We start from the raw sequence: 21,242 nt of genomic DNA on the forward strand, positions 1-21,242 counted from the left end.
AAAAAAAAGGAAAAACAACAGCTCAACACTTAACAACAACAACCTACTAAGTATTTGCTACATGTCCACGGTGGTAGACAACCACATGCAAAAGCTCACTGTAAAGCTTCATTTTCTCTTTTTATAGATTTCCTTCCCTATGGGGGAATGAAATGTTAATTTAATACAGGAGTGAGTCTATCTTTACCTGCTCTATTTTAACCATTTAATAGGAACAGGATTTCTTAGAATGGAAAACTTGAAGACATCACTTGGAATGTGATTTCCAGTGATTTCTTTCATATTTCTTTTCTCCCTTTACATATCTTAAAAACATGTAAGCAATGTTTATAAATAGCCCCCAGATACTGACACATCCTTCCTTCCACATGGTCCTTGGGAACACTAAGCAGCCATGTAAAAGTGACCTGCATTTACGGTCTCGATTGTTTTTCTTTATAATAGAAACATAAGTTTCAAAAATCATTTGGAAAGGGATCCATTTTTGTAAAAGGATCACCACAAATACCACAAAACTAAAATCCAAAACATACATAGAAAAAGGTCTGGAAAGATATAAAGTACTCAAAATGCTAAGAGCAGTTATCTCTGTATGCGGGAGTAACAGATAATTTTATAATGAAATGTCTTTCTTATGCAATTCAAAACCTCATAAAGATTACAAAAGGAAAAAGCAGCCGTGCTCCTTACCTAACTGCAGTGTGGCAGCCAGCAGCGCGTGGATGTAGACTGCAAACTGGGCTCGGATCCATTCGTCACCTCCCTCCCAGCCTGTGCCATCCAGGAAGACATCATCCCGGTTCTCCGTCACGTGCCTCACTAGGTAATCTGCGAACCTGAGGTCTGCAGTGGTTGGGTTAAGCAGCTTCCTGAGTTCTGGATCATGGATCTGGATCAGAGCTTCTTCTACCTAGAGGGTACCCAGGTACAAGTCAGAGTCTGGGCATTCACACGGACATCCATGCCATACTTTAAAGAGTAACTACTGGGAAGTTGAAGCTGGAAATAAAAAATATGAATAACAGCATTCTCAAAAAGTGAGGCTAAGAAAGAGACAGGTTTTTACACTGAAGTTTTTTTCTATCTCTATTCAAAAAATCCTCATTTTGTTTTTAGAAAATATATGCATAAATATTTTATTTTGAATTATAAAAGTAACTGTTGACTGTAAATATCTTGGAAAACAGAAAGGTATAGTAAAAATCACCTTTGTCACACAACCAGAAATAAATACAATTAGTAATTATAATTCCTAAAAATTATTGAGTTCACAGATACCTTGGAATATCTTATTATGTAATATTTGATATACAAAGAGAGCTAATGTAACCTACAGGTTAATTTTGAAGTAATATACACATACCTACGAACCCACCAACCACCAACTTTAAAAGTAGAACGTAACCAGTAATGTTGAGGCAACTCTGTGGTCCCTCCATCTGTATGCTCTGCCTTGGAAGGTATGACCTATTTTAATTCCTCAAAATTGGGATCCCAGATTTTTCATTTACGATACTATAAACATTTCCCCACAAAGTACATTTTGGTACTTTCTATTAGAAACTATAAAAACCTAGGGTGGGTGAAATTTCCTTTTTTTCTTTTTTTAATTACTTCAATTGTAAAACTAAATACAATTTAAATTTCTCATATGTTGATGTCAAATATTTATCTGTAGCTCCTTCCTCGATATCAGGAGCATATTAAATAGGCTAGAAGTATTGAAAATATTTAAACAATAAACACATTTTAATTATGAGATCATAGTAGGACCAGACTGTCTGGCTTGCAACCCAGCTCACCCACTTACTAGCCGTTTCATCTCTCTGCTCCTTAGCTTCCGCACGTGTAAGATATGAATAGCAACAATGCCCACCTCACAGGCTGTTAGAATTAGGTCAGTTAATATACCTCAGGTGCAAAGAATGCCTGGCACAGGAATTTTTACCTTTATTAGTGTTATTCCTATGCTGTCAGAATTCCAGTTAAGAAAGAAAAACAGGGACCAGCAGTGTCAAGGACACGTGCTCATACATAAGCCCACCTCCACAATGGCATCACTGAGGTGCTTCTGCTGGCGGAAAAGGATGTTAGTAGCCCCAGCAACGAATCCACGGACGGTGACGTCAGAGAGAAGATGATGCTGCTGCAATGCCATATAAGGCAAACACAGATATCCCTAAGAATCGTAAGAGTGAGAGACAACATCAGAAAAGTAACAGGACAGCCACCTCTCTCTCCAAGCCTAGAGAGCTAAGAAGGAAAGGAAACTTCCGAACCCTGCCCACTGCTGTAACATCTCTGACTCACTACAGTACTATTCCAGGGGAACCTCACATCTTGACTGCACTGAGGCCAGTTAATTGCTCCCCTTTTCCACGAGTGGTGGTCTAACATGAAAATTGTCTCATTTCATCATTTTGTTCTCAGTTCAGCTTAAAAGCTTCCACAATGACTAAGGAACTGGAGTTTTTCATTTGGGAAGTGATGATTTAAGCCCATGAAATAGTATGCTATTTAGTAGAAAGCTGTTAGTTCTTTCAGAAAAATTTGAAAAAACATAACCACCAGCATACTGTTATGAGAATAGCAAAGCACTGCATGGCATTTGTTTTACTGCCCCATTGTTAAAAATCCTGCAAAATATTTCAAGACATTTGCTATTAAATGTTTAAGGCAAAAAAAAAAAAAAAAGACACTAGCAATAGCTGTATAGTTAACTTCTATTTGAAAATACTGCCCTGAAAATTATAGTTGAATTGCCAAACCACAGCAGGCAGTTAAGTGTACAAAAAGCAGCATATTTCCCAAGAATAAAGGCATTAACACTTCAAAGACGCAATGAAGGAGGATATGGCACTTCTGCTGGAAGATTCTAAATCAAGACAGATTTCCAATAGGTGGCACAACTTGTATATGCAGGCAGGAGGGCACGCTTGTTGAAACCCTGACCTTGTTTTCAATCTCAAGTCCTGTGACAATTTTATTTTTTTACTTCTCATCACTTAAGAAAAAAACAAACCACTGAACTAGATAGCATTCTCTGGATGATGTGTTATTTATATCACGAGACAAATCTGTGAGTGTAGGAGACCTCTCTTTTGCTATTTCATGTTCTTCATCACTGTATCCGAGAACATGCGTTGTACCTAACAGGTGGTTGTTAAATACTTGATATGGGAGAGAAGATTTCCAAAAGTTGGAAGACAGGTCCAGTAACCTGGTTTTATTCTTTTCCTTGACAGTATCTTTCTCTGTTCAATAAAATGCTAACCAACAGAGGCAGGAAAAATAAACCCGTGTCGGGCGCATGGGTGGCTCAGTCAGTTAAGCATCTGCCTTCAGCTCAGATCATGATCCCGGGGTCCTGGGATGGAGCCCCGCATCGGGCTCTGTGCTTGGTGGGGAGCCTGCTTCTCCCTCTGCCTCTGCCTGCCGCTCTGCCTACTTGTGCTCTCTCTGTCAAATACATAAATAAAATCTTAAAAAAAAAACCCAAAAAACAAAAAACCCGTGTCTATGCATTAGAGATACTCAGTACAGTGCTTCTCAACCCATGCCCCTCTTGGGACTAAAGACTGAAAAGACCCCTGCTCCTCATTCAGCATCACTCAGCTGCTTTAAGGCTCAGGGTTCATGCTTTACTTTGTGAGCTATGTACTAAAAAACAATAGACTCCCCCTGCCCCCCAGGTACCTATTTCTAAATATAAATATTATAATATTGAATGTTCTTTATATGTTATAACAGCACAAAAACTAAAGTGTTTTTAAAAATCAACACTTTTTAAAAATATAAAAAAGGACATTTCTTAAAAAACTATACATATGCTCTTTGACCAGCATTCTACTTCTTATAATTTATCCAGGTACACCTGCTCATGTGTAAGATTTGTAAAGAGTTATTTATTGCATTGTTTATTATAGCAAAAGATTGGAATCCTAACTATTCATGAGTGGGGAACTGAGTAAATTGCTCATCTGTACAGTGGAACATCCAGCAACAATAAAGAGTGATGAAATTAACTTCCAAGAATATTTGGTAAGAAAGAATAGGAGGTTTAAAAGTAGGGAGGGATGCCTGGGTGGCTCAGTTGGTTAAGCGCCTGCCTTCAGCTTAGGTCATGATCCCAGGGTTCTGGGATCAAGTCCCGCATCCAGCTCCTTGCTCAGCAGGCAGCCTGCTTCTCCCTCTGCCCCTCCCCCCTGCTTGCGCTTTCTCTCTCTGGCAAATAAATAAATAAAATCTTAAAAAAAAAAAAAGTGGGGAATAGTCTGCTACCATTTGTGTATAAAAGGAGGGGGAAAATATCTACACATTTGTGTATGTATAAAATACCCCCAGAGAAAAACAGAAGACACTGGGGCACCTGGGTGGCTCAATCGTTAAGTGGCTGCCTTCGGCTCCGGTCATGATCCCAGGGTCCTGGGATCAAGCCCTGCATCGGGCTCCCTGCTCAGAGGGAAGCCTGCTTCTCCCTCTCCCATTCCCCCTGCTTGTGTTCCTTCTCTCGCTGTGTCTCTCTCTGTCAAATAAATAAATAAAATCTTTAAAAAAAACCAACAACACAAAAAAACAGAAGACACTGATAATGCTGGTTACCACTGGAGGAGAGGGCACCTGAGTAGCAGGGGATGGAATGAGAGGGAGACTTTTTTTTATAGATGCTTTAGAATCTTTTTTTTTTTTAAGATTTTATTTATTTATTTGAGAGAGAGAGTGAGAGAGAGAAAGAGCACAAGAGGGGGGAGCGGGAGAGGGAGAAGCAGACTCCCTGCTGAGCAGGGAGCCCGATGCGGGACTTGATCCCGGGACTCCAGGATCATGACCTGAGCCGAAGGCAGTCGCTTAACCAACTGAGCCACCCAGGCGCCCCTAGAATCTTTTGAATATTGAGCCATGTGAAAGTATTACATATGTGTATATATATATTTTTTTAAAGATTTTATTTATTTATTTGATACAGAGAGACAGCAAGAGAGGGAACACAAGCAGGGGGAGTGGGAGAAGCAGGCTTCCCGTGGAGCAGGGAGCCCGATGCGGGGCTCAATCCCAGGACCCTGGGATCATGACCTGAGCCCAAGGCAGATGCTTAACGACTGAGCCATCCAGGCACCCCAAAAATATTACATATTTATAAAATTAAGAGTTCAAAATGGCCTTAAAATTGTGTCAGTTACTTTTTTAAAAAACTGTAGTATATATATATTTTAAAGATTTGTATTTATTCATTTGAGAGAGAGAGAGCGAGCATGAGCCAAGGGGAGGTGGGGGAGAGGGAGAAGCGGACTCCCTGCTGAGCAGGGAGCCCAATGCGGGGCTTGATCCCAGGACCGCAGGATCATGACCTGAATCAAAGGCAGACACCCAACTGACTCAGCCACCCAGGAGTCCTGTGTCATACTTTTAATGATGATCTATTTTTCCTAAATCTTTTAAAGTTCCTTATTGTATGGTAGCAGCAAGAGCACGGGTCCTTTCACATAAAACAGCCTCCATACCCAAGCCCACTTCTGACTTTTCACTTTTCTAGGGTACTTTAATTTCCATATTTGGAGCTGTAGTATATAATAGTAAAAAAAACAAAACAAAAGAAAAAAAACCCCCAAAACCCAAAAAACGCCTGAAACAGTATTTGCACACCCATCTTCAAAGCAGCAGCATTCACAATAGCCAAAGCGTGGAAGCAACCCAAATGTCCATTGACAGACGAATGGATAAACAAAGTGTGATATATACATACACCAGAATATTATTCAGCCTTGAAAAGGATGGAAATGACCTATGTTACAGCATGGATGAACCCTGAGAACATTATGTTAAGTTAAACAGGCAGTCACAAAAAGATTAATAATGTATGATTCCACTTAAAAAGGTGTTTAGAGTTGTTAAATCCATAGAAACAGAAAGGGTAGTGTCCGGGTAGGGGGAATGGGTAGTTATTGTTTAATGGTTATAGAGTTTCAGTTCAAGATGAGCAACTTCAGATCTACAGCACACCGATGTGAACGTTACTTAACACTACTAAACTGTACGCTTAAAAATGGTAAACGAGGCGGGCGTCTGGGTGGCTCAGTCGGTTAAATGGCTGACTCCTGCTTTTGGTTCAGGTCATGATCTCTGGGTCATGAGATGGAGCTCTGTGTCTGGCTAATGCACTGGGCGTGGAGCCTGCTTAAGATTCTGTCTCTCCCTCTCCCTCTGCCCCTCCCCTCCTTTAAAAAAAAATGGTAAACAGGGTAAATTTTATACACCCACACACAAACACATTTTTTTAACCGCAACTAAAAAACAAAAAACCCACACCTCAGCTTGGTAAATCTAGCAAATCTGTCATGAGCTAATCTGCTAAAGAGCAGCAAAAGCACAGTGTGCTTCTCTCTTGTGCCTTGGAAAGGGCTACAGTGTGATCAGGATTGGATGCCATTTTCTCACCTCTCCTTTGGTCGGGGATGATAAACATGTTCATGAAATGGAAGCCTCCCTGTTACAGGGATGTCCCTTTTCTCCACAAGTTATCTGGGGTTTAAAGGTAATCCCTATCAAAATCTCAACCTGTGTGAGAACTTAAATTGATCCTAAAATGATGTGGAAATGAAAAGGGCTAAGAAATGCTTAAGGATCAGTAACAAGAGGCAAAGCCTTTTTTCTGCCTGATAGGATATACATACAGGGGGGAACTGCCCCAGGATGGACAAATATACAAATCTACAATATCAATGAAACAACAAGAAAGAGTCCAGAAAGACTCCTTCCTCAAACATACACAGAGATTAATTCCAGTTAATAAAAACCAAACTGTGAAAGTCAAAACTATATAGCTTTAAAAGATAACCTAGGACCTCAAGGTAGGGGGCACTGCTTAAATATGACCTCCAAGGCACTAACCATAAAGTAAAAAATGATAAACAGAAAAGGTATTTAGAATATATTAAGTCCCACAAATCAGTGACAAGGAGGACAATCCAGAAGTTTTGAACAAATACCACACAAAGGGGAACCCAAATGGTTAACAAGAATATGGAAAGATATTCAATCTCAACAATAATTACTGAAAAAAATGCAAACCAAGAGCCACAAGATATTAACAAATTGGCTAAATATTAAGAAGTCTGACAATATCAAGTGTTGGTGAGAATGCTGAGCAGTTGGGAACTCATACCCTGTTGTGGGAATGGTGGAAATTGTCAGAACCACTTCAGTAAACAACTGGGAATTCTAGTCAAGCTGAAAGCACCCATTCCACATGATCCAGTATTCCTGCTTTTAGGTAATGAATGCTATAGAAACTCTGGCATGTGTCTAGCAAGACTCCTGAAAAAGAATTTCATGCAGCATTATTTGTATAGCCAGAAATTGGCAACAATGCAGACGTCCATCCACACAATTGATAAGCTGCACAACAGCTGAAAATGGAAAACTACATAGAATATACAGTATTATGCAAAAACATGAATGAAACTAAAAACTATGTCAAGAGAAAAAAAATTTGTGGTTCCACTTAAATAAGATTCATAAACATGCATCCATAACTTTTTGGCTAGCCAATCAAGGTAGCTTTGATAACCTAAATTTGAAAATGACAAGCTGCTGGGAGCCTGCTTCACCCTCTCCCACTCCCCCTGCTTGTGTTCCCTCTCTCGCTGTCTCTCTCCCTCTCTGTCAAATAAATAATCTTTTTTTTTTTTTTTTTTATTTGACAGAGAGAGACACAGCGAGAGAGGGAATACAAGCAGGGGGAATAGGAGAGGGAGAAGCAGGCTTCCCGCGGAGCAGGGAGCCTGATGCGGGGCTCGATCCCAGGACCCCGGGATCATGACCTGAGCCGAAGGCAGACGCTTAACGACTGAGCCACCCAGGCGCCCCGTCAAATAAATAATCTTGAAAAGAAAATGACAAGCTGCAAGCAAGCAAACCAAATATAAACTCAGAAGCAATACTTAAAGGAGATTAATAAATGTGGCAGATCAAAAATTCTGGTTTCTAACTACATATATTTTTAATTTTTTCATAAATTTATTATTTTACTAAAAAAGTTACAAACTGAAATTAAGATTTCTAAATTAACTGATCTTCTTATGGAGACATTTATTTAAAATACCAAAGGTCGGCGCCTGGGTGGCTCAGTTGGTTAAGCGACTGCCTCCGGCTCAGGTCATGATCCTGGAGTCCCAGGATCGAGTCCCGCATCGGGCTCCCTGCTCAGCAGGGGGTCTGCTTCTCTCTCTGACCCTCCTCTCTCTCATGCTCTCTCTCTGTCTCTCTCAATAAAATAAAAAATAAAAAATAAAATCTTAAAAAAAAAAAAACAACCCACCAAAGGTATCAGATATATGTAATTAAAAAAAGAAACCAAAAAACAAAAACAAAAAAAAAACTGGGGCACCTCAGTGGCTCAGTTGGTTGAGCATCTGACTCTTGGTTTCGGCTCAAGTCATAATCTCAGGGTCATGGGATCAAGCCCCACGTGGGGCCCCACACTAAGTGCAGAGTCTGCCTGAGATTCTTTCCCCCTCCCTCCCCCTTCTGCTCCTCACCCACCCCCTCCACTCACACTCTTGCTAAGATAAATAAAATCTTTTTTTTTTTTTTTAAGATTTTATTTATTTATTTGAGACAGAGAGAATGAGAGAGAGAGAGCACATGAGAGGGGGAGGGTCAGAGGCAGCAGCAGGCTCCCTGCCGAGCAGGGAGCCCGATGCGGGACTCGATCCAGGGACTCCAGGATCATGACCTGAGCCGAAGGCAGTTGCTTAACCAACTGAGCCACCCAGGCGCCCAAATAAGTAAAATCTTTAAAAACAAAAACCAAAACAACAAAACTAAGAAGCTAATCTTTAAAAAAAAAAAAGGTAAAAAATTCAAAAATAAATTTTTTAGTGACTGCTTAAAATCATCTTCCCTATCCCTCAGATACTAAAAATAAAAATCCTTTTATTCAGTTAAGAGTTACTTCAATTTAGGTGACTTTTCATCAGAGTTTCATTCATGGTAAGATCCAACTAATTTTTATCAAATAATAAATATTGCCTCATACCTGGAAGAGAGGAGGCAGAAGCAGACTCATGAGATTAAAACAAGTGGGAACCTTAACTCCCAGGGCTCTAGGCCTTCTGGCTGGTCCTGCTGTAATTGCTTTGCTCCAGTGTGTGGCCAATTCCAGGACTCTTTCAGTAGTAAGGTAGGAAGATTTAAAATCAGGGAAAGACCTAAGAAAAGCCTTCAGGACTCTTCCATATCTGAAAATAGCTACCCCAACTTCTGCTTTTGCTTTTTTCCATTTCCCTCATTCTCCAACATTTCTCTACTTCTAAAGTGGTACAGTCCAGCAGAGCACACATACCACATAGGAGAGTTTTCTAATTTTCCTCCTCCTCCTTTGGTTCCCCCTAGTTCCTTCTCTTCATCTTATGGGCATTGTACCCGAAAGCTGCCTCTCCCCTCTGCACCCCAGTTTCTTCCCTACACTTCCTAAATCAGCTCTCAGGATAGGTTCAAGCGTATTTTAGCATCTGGTATCTACAGCACTCAGGAAGCTTTAAAACTGACATGAAAGGCATCATCCTCTAGTAATTTCAAGTACCAGAGAGAAGACTGGAAAAGCTGGAGCATCTCTTCGAGACTTAAATGTTTTATTATGTATAAATTTGTTTCTATTTATTCATACACTGAATCAGGGGACCAGTCAGCTTATCATTCTCTTCAAGGCTCAATATCCTACCTTTAACAATATTCTCCAGGCACCCCCTAGCTTCTATTTTTAAAATTACTTTTAAGCTGTTTGGCTAACCTAATTTCTTCTGTATTAAGTCCTTTATGATCTTCAAGAGAGAAAAAAAAAGCCTAAAGACGATTCACTTTTAAGAATATTGTATCAATTATATTTTAATTAAAAAAGGAATATTTCATACTCCAAAGTTAATGACAAAAAAGAACCAGCACTTGTATTTACAACTGTGATTGAATAACAAATTGGATTTTAATCAGTACATAATAAAACATAAAACCAAAAAGAAAAACATTTTATTTACCATAATGATGGTGGTAAGTCCATCATACATTCAGCAGTGGTATAATGCACACAAATAGAACATTCTGCCAAACATGGTTTACAGGCAGCCACCAAAATATGTTTACATTGCTTTAATTCAGCAACCTCACAGACAAAAATAAAATCTCTCCCGTTAATCGCCCTCTTAATAGCTCCACATGATAAAAATTGGAGGGTGGGTGGGTAAAGCTTCAACAAGTATAAGTAGTCCCAACACCCACATGTGAGTTCAGAAAACCTGTAACTGGTGGCTACTAAGCATAAGCAGCAGTTTAAGAGTCCTGAGTTTTCTCCCTAGGTTTCTAAATCCCAGTTTTAAGAAACTGTGCATTAGTTCAATCATAAAACAAATTAAGATAATTTCAGAATCCCCCAGCAGGCCACAAAATGAACAAAGCATTCTCTGTTAACTATTCATCAATACTGACTTGGGGCAAATACTTATTTGTAGAGCTGGATAAACCCAGGAAGAATTTATCATAGAGGAAGAAATACATGTTCCAATCAACACTACCCATCTTTCTTTTCCATATAAAGTCTTACTTCATGCATAAAGGACAGTATTTAGAGAAAACCATAAAACTGTGCTCTAGTTACCAGAAAGATGTATCTGTCTTTCATGGCAGACTGCAAGATCATGGATATAAGAATTTAGAAATTAGTATGGTACCTGGCATATGTGACACTAAGGTCACAGATAACCATAGCACTATACATTATGTATTTTACAGTTTTCAAGGATAATTTTCAGACCTGAAAATGTGTTCAACACTGCCAAGTTAAATTCTACAAGAGTTGTCAGGGGGCACCTGGGTGGCTCAGTCAGTTGAGCATCCAACTCTTGGTTTCAGCTCAGGCCATGATCTCATGGGTCGTGAGATTGAGCCCCGTCTCGGGCTCCACGCTCAATGGGGAGTCTACTTGAAGATTATTTCCCTCTGCCCCTCCACCTACTCTCTCTCTCTCAGAAAAATAAATAAATCTTAAAATAAATAAATAAATAAAAGGATGGTCAGATTCTTTAAGGGTCTCAATAAGGAACACTAGGGGCATCTGGGTGCTCAGTTGGTTAAGCGTCCAATTCTTGATTTCAGCTCAGGTCATGATCTCAGGGTTGTGAGATCGAGCCCCACACTGGGGTCCTGGCTTGGTGGAGAGTCTGCTCGAGATTCTCTCTCTCTCTGCCCCTCTCCCCATTCGTATGTGCACTAACAAATAAATCTTTGAAAAAAAAATAGCAAACACTAAACTTTACCTTTGTGAAGATGGCCAGGGGCATGCCATATTGGTCTTCTTCCAAACCGGAAATTAGCCCTGGTATCAGGACCACCTGGCCCGTATTAGCTTGAGGTTGTACAGTAATCGGAGGACTGTCTGAGGGCACAGACTCCTTTGGAAAAGAGTTTGTCTGTTCTGACCCCATCTGTTCCCTTTCTTTCAAGGTGGGGTCCTCTAAGACACTAGGATCCAAGGTCTCCCAGTCACTTTCTGAAGACTCTGGAGATGGGCGAGAAGGAGGTTTCAAATATTGACTGGTTTCATTGGGTTCCTGAACTTTGCTGCTGTCATCGTCTACTTGGAGCAACGGTTCTTCAAGGTTGATGCCAGCATCTCCTCCATGGTTTCCTGTCATGATTTTCTTAACAGTTCCTGAGTTGGTATTTGAAATGTCAGGAGCAGACACAGAAACAAAATCATCTGCAGGGAGATTGCTTTCGTGAAGTGCAGCATCTTCAGACATACTCTTTCGGGGTCTGTACTGAGAACAGTCACTGAGACCATGTTCAATCATGCCTACAACATACAATATTGGAGAACAGCTTGGCTTACAATAAGGTGGGAAAAGATAAGAGTTGCATATTCCATTCTAACTAGAACTCGCCTATAAAAATTTTAGTAAGTTATGCTTGCACACGTTTTAATTAAAAAAAAAGAAAAAAAGAAAATTCTCATACAAAAGAGAGAAACCCAATGCCAAAAGAAAAATCATGTTAAAATAGAAATGTTATCCGTAGCAAGTTTATCCTTAAAATTTTTTATCATTCAAAGTTCCAGTACAAGTTAAATGAAAGAAAGAGTAGATACTGCTACCCTCCTACCTGGAAAAAGGGATAACACAGTCATCAGGGCACCCACCAATTTATTCACTGGAGAAATATAAAAGAGAACCTGAAATGGATTAAATCAAAATTAAATTAGAAAATCCATGAGTCTACAACATAAAAAAAGGGTGGGGGGAGATATAGAGAAGGAAAACTACTTCTTTACAGAAGAATAACAGCTAATATAGCATTAATGAAAGAATCAAAGAAATCACCAAGCATCTACCATGATTCAGTTAAAAATTACCAATGGAAGCTACAGCTACTATGAAAAGTTACTGGACAACAGGATATTCACATAGCTTCAAATTTATCATCCCACAGATTAGCTATTAGTTGCAAAGGGAAACACAAGTACCTCATTATGAAGAAATCTGGGGACTACCACTTTAACCAAATGATCAAGTTTCACATCACCAATAATACTACAGACAGTTATGGACCTCCTGGTATGATAACTCTGAGAAGGACACACCTGTATAGTACTCTTGCCACAGAAATTTAATCTGAAACTAGCCAAAAGAAAATAATCGGACAAATCTAATCTTATAACTTGTTTGTATTCTTTAAAAAAAAAAAAAAAAGCCAATGCCATGAAAAACAAAAAGAAACCAAAAAAACAGCAACGTGGTAGAGCAGTTTGAGATTAAAGGATTAAAGAGAACTATAAGGCAATACATGATGCTTGGTCCCCAGAGTGAAAGAAACAACCAGTTTATAGGACATTATTATAACACCCGAGGAAATGTGAAAATGGTATTTTGGTTATATGGGAATATACTCTTATTCTTAAGAAATAATCCTGGGGGGGGGGGTGCCTGGGTGGCTCAGCTGGTTAAGCGACTGCCTTCAGCTCAGGTCATGATCCCGGGGTCCTGGGATCGAGTCCCGCATCGGGCTCCCTGCTCTGCGGGGAGCCTGCTTCTCCCTCTCCCACTCCCCCTGCTTGTGTTCCCTCTCTCGCTGCGTCTCTCTCTGTCAAATAAATAAATAAAATCTTTAAAAAAAAAAAAAAAGAAATACATCCTGGGGGGCGCCTGGGTGGCTCAGTTGGTTAAGCAACTGCCTTAGGCTCAGGTCATCATCCCGGAGTCCTAGGATCGAGTCCCACATCGGGCTGCCGGCTTGACGGGGAGCCTGCTTCTCCCTCTGACCCTATCCCCTCTCATGCTGTTTCTCTCTCTCTCTCAAATAAATAAATAAAATCTTTAAAAAAAAAAAAAAAAAAAGAAAGAAAGAAATACATCCTGGGGTGCCTGGGTGGCTCAATTGGTTAAGTATCTGCCTTTGGCTCAGGTCTTGATCCCAGGGTCCTGGGATGGAACCCCATGTCAGACTCCCTGCTCAGCGCAGAGCCTGCCTCTCCGGGGAGCCTGCTTCTCCTCACTTGTTCTAGTCTATCAAATAAATAAATAAAATCTTTAAAAGAAAAAAAGAAATATACCCTGAAGTTTTTAGGGGTAAAATACCATGATTTTAAAATTATTAGGATTCAGGGGGGGAAATGAACATATATAAAGCAATATAATGCAAAAGTGGCAAAATGTTAATTGTCAATACAGATCAAGTATGTAAAAGTTCATTATAGTATTCTATCAACTTTTCTGTAGGTTTGACATTTTTCAGAATAAAACTTGAGAAAAAAAATCAGAAACAGGATTAGATGTTTAAAAGCGACACTTGGTAATCATTAAATTACTTGAAAAAAGCAAAGATTTGCTTAGGTGAGTTTTTTTTTCTTTTTTAAACAATTAAATCATTTAGTTACACTGAAGTGCTATTGGACAGAGCATAGCACCCACAATTGTCTATGCTTTCCTTATAGATGATCTTACTTAAGGAGTGCTTTCCAAGTACAGAGAAACCAAGTGTTGCATTAAAGGACATCCTTATTTCATCAAATCAATATTAAAAGAGTGTACCTGTGATCTGCCACATTAGATAAAGTTATATGATCAGAAATGCCACTACATGTAGCTAGGCTAAGTACTATTTTGGAAGACTTTTGTTTCAGATACATATATCTATGTGTGCCCTGGGTTGCAATGTAAAATACTTTTTATTATGAACTGCAATAACAAAGTTTGAAACCTACAACTCAAAAAAAAAAAATCCAAAAAATCTGATTAAAATGGGCAAAGGACGTGAACAGACATTTCTTCAAGGAAGACATACAAATGACTAACAAGCACATGAAAAGGTGCTCAACATTACTAAACATTAGGGAAATGCAAATCAAAACCAGGAGATACCACCTCATACCTATTAGGATGGCTACTATCAAAAAACTAAAAAACAACAAGTGTTGGTAAGGATGTAGAGACACTGGAATCCTTGCACACTGTTGACAGGAAGGTAAAATGGTGCAGCCACTATGGAAAACAGTATGGTGGTTACTCAAAAAAAAAAAATTAAAAACAGAATTACCGTCTGGTCCAGCAATACCACTCTGGGTATACACCCAGAAGAATTGGAGGCAGGGTCTTGAAGAAATGTATGCATACCAACGTTCATAGTAGCATTATTCATGAGAGCCAAAAGGTGGAAGCAACCCATCAAAGGACAAAGGGATAAAAAAAATATGGTACGTACATACAATGGATGTTACTCAGCCCTTTTTAAAAAGGAAGGAAATTCTGACACGTTATACATGGATCAGCCTCGAGGACACTATGCTTAGTAAAACAAGCCAGTCACAAAAAGACAAATACAGCACGATTTCACTTGTATAAGGAACTCAGAGTAGCCAAATTCATAGACACAGTAAGTAGAAGGGTCGCTGTCAGTGAGGAGGGGAAAATGGGGAGTTACTGTATTAACAGGTACAGTTTTAGTTTTGCACAATGAAGAGTCTATGAATGGATGGTGATGATAGCCCAACAATGTGAATGTACTTAATGCCACTCAACTATACACTAAAAACTGGTTAAGATGGTAAATTATGTATCTTGTGTATTTTACAACAATTAAAAACTTTTTAAAAAGTTACAACATTGCACATATGGTATGTTAGATTCATTCATTTAAAAAATTACATGTTTCTCTTTGAAGAAGAAATACATATTCATTACAGAAAACTAGAAGAGTATTTCCTTCTTAAAAATATAACCTAGGGTCACTTGGGTGGCTCAATCAGTAAAGTGTCTGACTCTTGTTTTGGCTCAGATCATGATCTCGGGGTCTTGAGACCGAGCCCTGTGTCGGGCTCTGAGCTCAGTGCGGAGTCGGCTTGAGATTCTTTCTCTCCCCCTCTCCTTCTGCCCTTTCCCCTGCTGACGCTCTAAATAAATAAGTAAGTAAATAAATATATATATAACCTATATTCTCAAATTGATGATATCTGGGGTACCTGGGTGGCTCATTCGTTAAGTATCTGCCTTCAGCTCAGGTCATGATCCCAGGGTCCTGGGATCGAGCCCCGCATCGGGCTCCCTGCTCAGTGGAGAGCCTGCTTCTCCCTCTCCCTCTGCCTGCCGCTCTGCCTACTTGTGCTATCTCTCTGTCAAATAAATAAATAAAATCTTCAAAAACAAAACAAAACAAAAACCGTTGATATCTTTCCTTCCAGTCTCTTTTTAATGAATATATATTTATTTATAAAATTGGGATCATGGGCTTGATATGTACTTTGATAAACTTTCACTTAACATTCAATGAAACATCTTTACAACAATAAAAAAAATCTCAGAATCTCTTTAGTCATTTGGAATTATATACAATATACAAGATGAACCAGTACTTATTCACTGATAATTCATTATTATAAATTATTCTGTGACAGAATGCCTTAGGTGGACTTTGTGTCTAACTCACATTAATTCTGGAAAATAAATCTCTAAGAGAACTACTGGGCCAAAGGAATAAATATTTTTAAGGTAACAAACCATACTGGACATTATAAATGGCTAACTTTAGAACATCTATTTCACCCCTACTCCACTTAGCACAGTAATATGGTATATAAAACTGGCCCCAGATCCAAGGGCAGCTCCTGATTAGTCTAACCCAGAGGTCAGCAAACTTTTTCTATAAAGGGTCAAATACTAAGAATCCTTCCTTTGCAGGCGATATATATGGTCTCCGTCACAACTATTCAACTCTGCCCCTATAGTGCAAAAGCAGCAATAAGCAGTAAGGAGATGAATGGGTATAATTGTGTTTAAATAAAACTTTATAAAAATAGATGGTGGGCCAGATTTGGCCTTGGGGCCTAGTTTGTACACCCTTGGTCTAAAATCATGGCAAACCAATCTTTTTGTACTAGAGAATGGTCTGGAACCCAAGTTTAAACCAACTAGTATATGTACTTCTTTGGCAACAATTATTTGTTCACTCCAGGCACATGGCCTCACGGGTTTAAACAAATTGCAAAGGAAGATTCTTATTAAATGGTTTGGGAATTATTATTTCTACCACCAATACCAATTGTTTTTAAGATTTTATTGATTGAAGATTTTATTCATTTATTTCAGAAAGAGAGAGTGTGCACTAGCAAGCAGGGGGAGGTACAGAGAGAGAGGGTGAGGGAGAGGGACAAGCAGACTCTCTGTGCTGAGCACAGAGTCCAACAGGGGGACTAGATCCCATGACCTTGCGATTATGACCTGAACCGAAATCAAGAGTCGGCCACTTAACTGAAATCAAGAGTCGGCCGTTTAACTGACTGAGCCACCAGGCACCCCAATTTATTTATTTATTTTAGAGAGCGAGAGAGAGAGCGCATGTGCCAGTGAGGGGAGGGGCAGTGGGTGAGGCTCTCAAGCAGACTCCCCACTCTTCATGGAGCCTAACCCAGGGCTGGATCTCACAACCCTGAGATCATGACCTGAGCCAAAACCAAGAGTCTAACACTCAACCGACTGAGCCACCCAGACACCCCTCTACCACCAGTTATAACTGAGAGAGCATACAGACCAATTATTGTTGGCGGTTTACCTACACTACAAGGGAAACCAGGCACAGGATAAAGCTAGCACTGCAGACTGTGGAGCAAAGAGATGAAAAAAATCTCAATACTTAATTATACTGTAGAACCATTCAATCAATCAGCCATGAAGTCTGCAGTAACCCAATACATTTCATTATTATTTAAGTCTGTTTAAATTGGTTACTGTCAAATTGCCCCTAGAGAAGACTACACGAATTTATGCTTCGGTGGTAGTGAATAAGAATATGTGCTTCAGGGGCGCCTGGGTGGCTCAGTTGGTTAAGCGACTGCCTTCGGCTCAGGTCATGATCCTGGAGTCCCGCGATCGAGTCCCACATCAGGCTCCCTGCTCAGCAGGGAGTCTGCTTCTCCCTCTGACCCTCCTCCCTCTCATGCTCTCTGTCTCTCTCTCAAATACATAAAATCTTAAAAAAAAAAAAAAAAAGAATATGTGCTTCAGTCTACCAAAATATGACAGGCAAAAAAAATCTTCATTTATACTTTACCATTAGTTTTAATTTTATATAGTATTTAAGAAATGTCAATACATGTTAAATATTCCATTCCCTCAAATCTCACCTTTTTTTCAAGAAGAATTAGTTTAAACAGGATTAAGACCTAAAGAAAAAATATTGCATTAAAATAAACTCAAGCCTATTATTCATTTGCCTCTTCCCTTCCTCAAACATAACCATTTATCATTTAATCAATAATATTAACTATAGTGCTTAAAACTACATTGAAAATTATGAACTTATACTGAAAAATTAAAAATGATGTATTAATTAAGAACCACTTAAATCTCGAACAAATTATGCTTTTTGGAAGGAGTTATGTTATTTTTGCTTGACATATCTGCAAGCTCCTTCAAGGGCAGGGACTATTCATTTGTTTCTGGATGTCCAGGGCATTCACACAGCAGATACTCAATAAATGTGTGTACATGAATGATTAATGTGTGTATGTCCCAGTCAACATATGTTTAATAATAAAGATCAGAAGACAGAAGTATAATATTTTATTAGAAAATGTTTCACTCTCAGAGCAACATATAAACTACTCTGGCAAGATTAAAACATGTTCCTTTCCACTCTAATTTCATGACCTCTGAAATTACAAAGACAACAGAAAAAGTATCCTCTTCTGCACAGAAATAGACAGTATTCCTATACTTTTAAAAACTTCTATAAGCTCTACCAACATTTTCAACTTTTATCATTATGAGAACGGTCTTAGAAGAACTAAAATATGGTATGCCACAATCTGTATTGGACCTTGTAGCATATAGAATTTGCTCAGTTAAATGAACACAATTTTAGTACATTATAAATTAAATAAGGTATCATACCTTGTGTCGAAAATGAAGCACAAGATCTCGAGGAGATAGACCTACAACGTTAACAAAAAAGCTAATCTGTGATGACAACCTATGGGTTTTGTCAAAGAAAGTTTCTTCCCATCAAAGAAAAGGTAGGTAAAAATAGGAATAGAAGAATATGCAAATATTAAAATATTTACATAATACTTGATTATGTACACATATACTTGGAATTTATTAAATAACTGTTAACGGTCAGAGACAGCATGGTCCAACAGAACTTCCTACAATAATGGAAATGTTCTAAATCTACTTTGTCCAATACAGTAGCCACATGTGACCAATGAACATTTGAAATGTAGCATATGTATTCACAAAATGACTTTTTAACTTTATTTAACTTTTATTAATTCTAATCTAAATGTAAATAGCCACATGAGGCTAATGGCTACTTTATTAGTTTCTCATCATGAAAAGGATATTGAGTGCCTATTGAGTACCTTGGACACCAACGAATATTCTGGATTATCAAAACAGTATAAATCAAACAAAACCCCCAACTTGAAAAATTTTAGGATAGAAAAGAGCTGAGCAAATCTCTCTCTCTTGCTCTTCCTCTCTGTTTTAACAGGGAATTGACCTGGCCAGCCTAACCATAAGAAAAAGAAAAAACTTCCGTTATTATTCTGAAAAGCAGAAATTTGCTTTTCAGAATAATAGAACTAATAGAATAATAGTTCTAAATACTGCTACAATTATGTTATAACCTTTCTCAATAGAAATAAATACTGGCTAAGAAGATATGTAAGGGAACAGCAACATCAAACATTGAAGAATTTAAATTTAGATCCCATACAGAAATTTAACTTTATGAAGTTTTACATGCAACTTGGTTTACCAAACGTGAAGAAATGAGAGCATTTCTTCTGATTTGTAGAAAAGCTACTTACCAAGATATACTTGGGATCCTTCTAATGAAGTTCCTCCCAAGGAACTATTCATATGCTCATAAAGCTCCTATAAAATATAAATTCAATTTAGAACATTTTACAATCATTTCAGACACAAAATTAGAAGTATGATGACCAGGAAAAAATTGGTTCTTTAACTGAGGCAGTTTGTTTCGTCAGTAACAATGAAGGTCTCTCTGAAACCTTACCAGTTTCCAGCACTCCCTCCTTCTCTTCCTCTTCATTTTAAAAGCTTAGTTCACTCACATGGTGGTATGGATTCTAGGCTAAGTTCCCTCTACTTTCTTGCTAAACACCTAATTGTCCTATACTCACTAAAATCCAGGAGAGATCCATGTTCCATACATTCATGGCAGCCCAAAGAAAAACATGCTATCCATCTTTAGTAACACAGTCATGTAGTCTGGGTGTGTTTTGTTTTTTGATTTGGGAGATTGGAACCAGAAGACTGATAAACATATTGTGCAGTATATTAATAAGCAAATTTAGAGAAGCAATGCCACAGCAAAAGAGCTATCACCCATTAATAGAAACACTTACATTAATTATAGTCCTTTGTAGTCATTATTTCCTAATAAAAGGCAGTTTGGTTAAATTTAATAAATATCAACTGTACATTTTGGACAGATCCTTCGCCTTTCAGTGTGATTTCCTTTTCTTTTTTTCAATTTGCAAATCTTTGTTTTTTTTCCTTTTAAATTTTTATTTAAATTCTAGTTAACATACAGTGGAATATTGGTTTCAGGAGAATTCAATGATTCATCACTTACATGCAACATCCAGTGCTCATCACAAGTGCCCTCCTATATACCCGGTGCCCATCTAGCCCATCCCCCACCCACCTCCCTCCATCAACCCTCAGCAGATTGTTTTCTATCCTTGAAAGTCTCTTATGGTTTGTTTCCCTCTTTCCCTTTTTTCCCCCTCCCCTTTCCATATCTTCATTTGTTTTGCTTCTTAAATTCCACATATGAATGAAATCATATGGTATTTGTCTTTCTGACTTCTTCTGCTTAGCATAATACACTCTAGCTCCATGCATGTTGTTGCAAATGGCAAGATTTCATACCACATCTTCTTTATCCATTCATTAGTCAATGACACTTGGGCTCTTTCCACAGTTTGGCTATTGTTGATAATGCTGCTATAAACACTGGGGTGTACGTACCCCTTCAAATCTGTATTTATGTATCCTTTGGATAAATAAGTAGTAGTGCAATTGCTGGATCATAGTAGGGTCAATGTTACTGTCAAAGAAGAATGTCTTTCTTAAGCTAATAAGATTATCTTCCAAAATATTACTGACAAGATTAATTGATTCATGAATCTGTTTTCAGCCAAATATATCTATAGAGGGATATAGTTACCTTTAGAATGGAAATTTGGGAAAAATCCTTCTCTTCAAAATATGCATGTGTAATGAGCTGAAGTTTTGCTTGAAGTAAGCCATAGAGAGGCTTAAAAAAAAAAATACCATTAGTTGGATAATAGTAAAAAACAAACATCTTACAACTTTGTAATTGAAAGAACAGGGAGAAAAACGAACTTCAACTTTAGTATCTTATCCACAGCTAAAAGCTGTTATATCACCTGGTCCAGCTCTATGGCTGCGGTCGAAAAGAGCCTGACACACTTGGAGTACAGTGGTTGAGAGGTGGGCACAGACCCCCTGGATCCACTCTATCACTCAGCCACATAACCCCAGGCACTGAACCTCTCCACATTTGCTTGCTGATGTGCACACCGGCATATGAAAAGACAGTACATCTTATGGCGTTGTTTCCAGAACTAAGTAACACAGGTAAAAGCACTCAGAGTGTCTGGCACATGGAAAGCACCTAAACGTTAGCTATTATAAAATTTAAAACATTCT

General features: G+C 38.6%; 1 protein-coding gene across 1 annotated transcript in view; it reads right to left on the reverse strand.

The window, feature by feature from the left end:
- The window catches only part of AVL9 (AVL9 cell migration associated), a 34,015-nt gene extending 13,126 nt beyond the window's left edge, over window positions 1-20,889 (reverse strand). The window contains exons 1-8 of the mRNA XM_081800312.1: window positions 20,737-20,889; window positions 19,349-19,415; window positions 18,429-18,469; window positions 17,660-17,698; window positions 12,151-12,220; window positions 11,307-11,845; window positions 2,045-2,179; window positions 691-910 (exon numbers count right to left, since the gene is read on the reverse strand). Of these exons, the coding sequence (XP_081656438.1) occupies window positions 691-910; window positions 2,045-2,179; window positions 11,307-11,845; window positions 12,151-12,220; window positions 17,660-17,698; window positions 18,429-18,469; window positions 19,349-19,415; window positions 20,737-20,874 (1,249 nt within the window). The 5' untranslated portion in view covers window positions 20,875-20,889. The remainder of the gene's footprint in view (window positions 1-690; window positions 911-2,044; window positions 2,180-11,306; window positions 11,846-12,150; window positions 12,221-17,659; window positions 17,699-18,428; window positions 18,470-19,348; window positions 19,416-20,736) is intronic.
- Window positions 20,890-21,242: the final 353 nt, after the last annotated feature.

Source organism: Leptonychotes weddellii, chromosome 12 (assembly GCF_054177405.1).
Source record: "Leptonychotes weddellii isolate Sample4059 chromosome 12, ASM5417740v2, whole genome shotgun sequence".
Taxonomy (NCBI): domain Eukaryota; kingdom Metazoa; phylum Chordata; class Mammalia; order Carnivora; family Phocidae; genus Leptonychotes; species Leptonychotes weddellii.